Source organism: Cynara cardunculus (genome assembly GCF_001531365.2).
Source record: "Cynara cardunculus var. scolymus isolate 2C chromosome LG 7, CcrdV1, whole genome shotgun sequence".
Classification (NCBI taxonomy): domain Eukaryota; kingdom Viridiplantae; phylum Streptophyta; class Magnoliopsida; order Asterales; family Asteraceae; genus Cynara; species Cynara cardunculus.
In genome coordinates this window covers 10,404,929-10,410,807 of record NC_037534.1, presented here as the reverse complement: position 1 = coordinate 10,410,807, position 5,879 = coordinate 10,404,929, and the positions used below count along the sequence as shown (strand labels likewise).

The 5,879-nt window shown below is 33.6% G+C and overlaps 1 protein-coding gene across 1 annotated transcript; it reads left to right on the top strand.

Annotated features, from left to right (window-relative positions):
* Positions 1 to 2,861: 2,861 nt before the first annotated feature.
* Positions 2,862 to 5,664, top strand: LOC112515254 (probable serine/threonine-protein kinase PIX13). Its single transcript, XM_025121955.1, has 6 exons — positions 2,862 to 3,127; positions 3,336 to 3,664; positions 4,127 to 4,262; positions 4,343 to 4,485; positions 4,601 to 4,724; positions 5,296 to 5,664. The coding sequence occupies exons 1-6, from the start codon at positions 3,046 to 3,048 to the stop codon at positions 5,625 to 5,627; spliced, it is 1,146 nt and encodes a 381-aa protein (XP_024977723.1). The 5' UTR covers positions 2,862 to 3,045; the 3' UTR covers positions 5,628 to 5,664.
* Positions 5,665 to 5,879: the final 215 nt, after the last annotated feature.

Here is a 5,879-nt window from a genome sequence, read left to right as displayed (position 1 = left end):
GCATTAACCAACCAACATGCCCTTTTCTTAATAACTAATTTTGTAACATTATCTTAATTCCAATTTATAATATATATATATATATATATATATATATTAATAATAGAATATATGTATCCACATGGAATTAAATAAAGAGAGAATTATAATAGAATTTAATGTCACGTCGTTGGTGTGCAGCATTATATTTATATGAGATGGAGTTCTTAACTCAAAAAACCCTTTCTTGTTCATAAAAATGTTATTACATTAATTTTTATTTTATATATTAATAAAAGAATTGAATACTTTTTATAAAAAATTAAGCCTATTTTATTTTCATTTTCGTATCTTAAACTTCAATTTCTCAAATGTATTATATCTTCGATCTAATTTCAAAAATAGAATATATTTACAATTATATATATATATATATATATATGTTAAACATTCTTATTTGAGATTCCTTTCTCATAAAGCAAAAGAGTGCTTTTGAAAATGTGTTCATTTATTAATAGAGTTTCAGTTAAATTAATAAAAGATTAGCAATGACAATGGGTTGGGTTCGGACTAATTATTGGCAGGGGTGGATGGCTTAAGGGGCATGGGGCCATGGCCCCTGTGCCTTTGTATCTCCATGTTAGAATAGATTAAAATTTTAATTATATAATAATTAAAATTTTACTTTGTTCCCCCATATAATCATCATTAAAACAATATGCATCAAGTCTAGTAAATATTTTATTTAAATAATAACTTGATCTCTGCATTGTTCATGAAGTTAAATATTGTTTATTTTTCATTTTGATTAGGCTAAAAATTATTGGTTTCTATAGTTAGAGCTAAATATTTTATTGTAAAACAATTGTTAAGGAGATTTATGAGTCGTTTACTAAACGCTTACCCGGTAAGTATTTACTGGGCAATTTTCCTTACCAGCTGAACATGACAAGGGGTAAAAATCTTACTCGGTAAGAGCGATGATAAGAATGAAGAGTTTTACTCGGTAAGTGAAGGTGACGACTCTTACCCGGGTAAGCGCTTACCAGGTAAAATTGTTGCATAAAATACATTTTTATGTACTACAATCTTACCCGATAAAATAAATAATAGTGTTGACTTTTAAGGTAAGCGCTTACTGGGTGAACATTTAGGTAAATGGCCCCTTGGAGTTTTAAAATGATAATTTTATACTTAAATAAATACCTTAAATATTATGATTACAAAATATATTGAAATGAAGTTTTGATGATATAACGATCAAACAAAGTCTTCATAGTTGTAAAATTAATAAAATATTAATAACAACCACGATAAAAAGTAATTCGTCGATTAAATAAACATTTGTTACTGCATGACTTAGAAGAAAATACAAGAGAGATATAATCGGACTCCATGACATGATACGATAAAACAATGTAATCAGTTTTGATAAATAGATGATCTTTTATATAATGTCCACAGGAGCGAAACCTTAATGGGGCCTTTGGGGGCCATGACCTCCCCCATTCACTTTATATTAAATTATTAATATTTAATTGTATGTATTAGTTTTTATATGATATATTAATTATATGTAAACATAAGTTTTTAGAGTAAATTACACTGGTATTACTATTTTTTGATTAATACTTTGAATGTTCAAGTTTTTGGAGTAAATTATATAATATATTAATTATATATAAATAATGTTTAAGTTGGTATTACTAATTTTCCGTTAATACTTTGAATGTTTCGAGTTTTAATCTTACATTAATCAATCTTTTTTTTCTAAAATTTGATAGTCTAAAAACAAATCATTTGGATTTATAAATTTTTACAATATTATAGCATCTCCAACATATTCTCCAAGGAGAATTAAAACTCTAATAAAATATTATTTCTTTCTCATAAACCATTAATATCAAGAATTCCTATCGGTGTGAATATGATAAAAAAATATTTTTCTCTCATTATAATCATTTTTGGTTTACACTCTCTCATGTTTTCTCCATTTTGGAGAGTTTTGGAGAGGTTGTTGAAGCAAAATTATGCCTAAAATCTTTATTTTCTCAATTTTGAAAAATCTATTGAAGATGCTCTTAATTCGGCCCCCCGAACTACAACAGTCGTGTTCCACACCTGATTATTGGTATTCTCGTCCTCAAAATCGATAACTAAAACCGTTTTTATAACCGTCCCGATTCTCATTGGGGATTTTATCGGGGATCCCCTCAGGTCCCGCGGTTTCCTCGATCCCCATTGGGGAACCCGTTAAGGGTGCAAATTTTTTTTTTCTCGTTCACCATTGGTTATAAACGAATCCAAACCTGAAATCGATCTAAAAAAATTACAATATATTAATTTTCACAACTAAAAGTAAATTACAATTTTTTTAAAGATGTAAGCTTAAATTTCTCAAGCATAATCGAACAATTTACAAACAATGTATTAGATAATAATATAAAAGTAACCAGGAATTCAAACATCACACAACTAACATCACGATTAGATAAATAAATTAGAATTTTTCGTGAGCCTTATTTGAATTGTTGAGGTAAAGTGGATAAAAATCTTTTTTAATTTTAATATTACTATTTTATTAATAATATTTTATATATACATATATGAATTCGTTAGGTGTTATCAAATTTTATAATTTTTTTACACTATTCAAATACATTTGACCATGAATTTTAATTCATAATTTTATTTTGTATTTATTTAAAAAAAATATAATTAAATTTCAGGTAACGAATTATGTTGATCAAATTAATATCACTTTTAATGTAAAAATGTAAAATGTGAAGATATTCTTGTGATGATGATTGATGATGTTAAGTGGCGTATAAAAAGTGACTGCCATGTATGACCAACACACACCCACACACCCACACACCCAGAAACAACGAACTGGTTTTCTTGGAAAATACCCATATTTATAACTGTTTATGTCTCTTTCAAAAGTTCAAACACCCAAACCTTGAAATCCAATTACTGTTCTCTTCCCAAATTCGGCACAAATCCAACACCAATTCATCATCATCATATGGAAAGATAGCAACTGGGTTTTCAATTTCATCCAGGATGGGAAATTGTATGCAGTCTGCTGCTCCTGTTAATGCCAATTCTACCATATCCGCCAATACAAGACCTTCTTCCACTACAGGTTTGGCTCATCGACGCTATCTTCTCTTCAATTTTGTTGTTTCTGTAAAGTTATGACATGGCTTTTTATCATTTATTGCTTTACATACTTTTTACCAATTTGGGAATTTCTCTCTCTCTCTCTCTCTCTCTCTCTCTCTTTATATATATATATATATATATGTATGTATGTATAATTGAATTGAATCGTTTTTGTGATGATTTTGTAGGAATATCAACCAATACAAGTAATGGTGTTGGGATTTCAGCGACGAGTAGTAGCGCCGGCCATAGCCGATTTGGGGATGATATTTCTTCTCCCAACGGCAACGGGGAGATGTTGCCGGCGGCGGATTTGAAGGTTTATACGTATTCAGATTTGAAGATTGCTACTAGAAATTTCAAGTCCGATATGGTTTTGGGTGTGGGAGGTTTTGGGACTGTTTACAAAGGGTGGGTGGATGAAAAGACAATGTTGCCCTCCAAGCAGGGTACTGGATTCATGGTCGCCATCAAGAAATTGAATCATGAAAGTGTTCAAGGCTTTCAGGAATGGCAGGTCTGTATCCATTTTTACTTTCTGTACTTGGATTTTATTTCTTTATTTAGCAAGGTCCAATATTGGGTTTAAGTTTCCTTCTCCCACAGGACTGGAATGCTGATACATAGATGCCTTTTTGGCTTTTATTCACTTGTGAAGAAACAGAAAATCTAGGGGTTCATTTAGACACATACTTCTCAATTTCAAGGGTGTTCCAGCTATATCTGAACTAATCCTGACAAATTGTGGCCGCAAGAGCCCAGCTCTTATAGACTTAGTGGCCACAATTGACAATTGTTGTAGACGTCCGTAATTGAACCTAAGGCAGATGGGATATCCCCACCCCATGAGCCTCAACCTCTATGTCACTACCCTTTGTGGTTTACTTCCCAATTTTGTGGCTTTTAATCTATTTGCTACATGGCTTTTTTCATAAGAAGATGTATACTTCGGTTGATCTGAATGGTTTGTTTGTTGCAGTCGGAAGTGAACTTCTTGGGACGGCTTTCTCATCCAAACATGGTGAAGCTTCTTGGGTACTGTAGGGAGGATAAAGATCTTCTACTTGTATATGAGTTCCTTCAAAAGGGAAGCTTGGAAAACCATCTCTTTAGACGTAAGGAGGGGACAACAAAATATGATGAAAACCCGAGTGTGATTGTCTGTCAAAACTGAAAAACTTGTTCGATTTTGCAGGAAGTTCTGCAGTTCAACCGCTTTCTTGGGATCTACGACTGAAAATAGCAATAGGTGCAGCTCGTGGACTAGCTTTCTTACACAGTTCAGATGATAACGTCATTTACAGAGATCTCAAGGCCTCAAATATCTTGCTTGATGGGGTGAGGCTTGCTTGATCTTGATTCACCAACTGCAACAAACCATAATGTCTAGTTTATTTCTGTTTTGGCTTATGATCTATCTTTCTTTATTTTGATCCTTTTGACTATTTTGTAGAACTACAATGCAAAAATATCAGATTTTGGGTTGGCGAAATTGGGACCTTCGGGTGAAATGTCACATGTAACAACAAGGGTCATGGGGACATACGGTTATGCTGCTCCAGAGTACATTGCCACAGGTCAGTGTCACCTCTCATTTTGAAATCATATTTTAGGTAATTTTGTAGGGCGAGTCTGGACGTAGGCTTTGAGTAAATGGACACAAGCTCTTTAGGAAAAGGGTAATTGTTGGAGTCCGACATCGGCTACCTATATATATACATATGCAGGAATCTTCTATTCTCTAAAACGGGATGCACATATCCCCACATGCTATTAGAGTCTACGTCTAGCACCACCTAGGGACTCGACATGTCTGTTCTTGGAGGCACCGCACCATCTAGCTTCTGTTTGAGGGGGCGTCTTGGAAAACACTTCCTTCACCGGCCTTCGGAAGTCAAAGGAGCCTTAGTGGGTTAGGTTGACTTTCAAAGTAAACCCATTTGACTTGAGAGAGTCAAAGTCTAGCATTTGAATTAATTGCAAAGTAAGCAACTGTATAAATTGACCTACAGGTCCGGGAATGTTGCATTTATAATACTACCCTACACAAACATGATTCATAATATATGGCTTCTGTTTTTATTATAAATCTTAAAGTTTAATGTTATGAAGATAAGTAAGTGAAAACTGGTTATATATTTCGTGCAGGGCATCTATATGTGAAGAGCGATGTGTACGGATTCGGAGTGGTTCTGCTGGAGATGATGACGGGTTTACGGGCACTGGACAACAAACGGCCAGGTCCACAGCACAATCTGGTGGAGTGGTCAAAGCCGATGCTCCCAAACAGGAAGAAGCTAAAGACGATAATGGATGGCAGAATAGAAGGGCAATATACAAGTAAGGCGGCAATGCTATTTGCTCAACTCGTCCTTCATTGCCTCGAAGCAGAACCCCGAAAACGGCCGAGCATGAAAGAAGTGGTAGAGGTTCTCGAGCAGATAAACGGTATGAAGGTCAAAACCAGAGGAACAGCCTAAATTCCCCTTGCCTCATACAATTCTTTTTTATTATTTATTCTAGGCCTGCTGCTGCAAATGCAAAACTACGGCAACACGAGTTTCGGGATACCAAAACCATCTCGTTTTTGCTTGATTTCGTTGTCGATATCGGTTTTGGAACTTGTTTTTTGTATATGTATTCTTGTGAACGGATTATATATATATATATACATATAAGTATTCATTAATGAATATTAGATGTTTTGTGATTGAATAAGAGAGGGGAAGAAG

Excerpts from the sequence above, each read along its gene's own strand:
- LOC112515254 (XM_025121955.1), top strand. The coding sequence starts at position 3,046 with ATGGGAAATTGTATGCAGTCTGCTGCTCCTGTTAATGCCAATTCTACC. Across the intron at positions 3,128-3,335 it reads AAGACCTTCTTCCACTACAG|GAATATCAACCAATACAAGT; the intron begins GTTTGGCTCATC and ends ATGATTTTGTAG. Across the intron at positions 3,665-4,126 it reads AAGGCTTTCAGGAATGGCAG|TCGGAAGTGAACTTCTTGGG; the intron begins GTCTGTATCCAT and ends TGTTTGTTGCAG.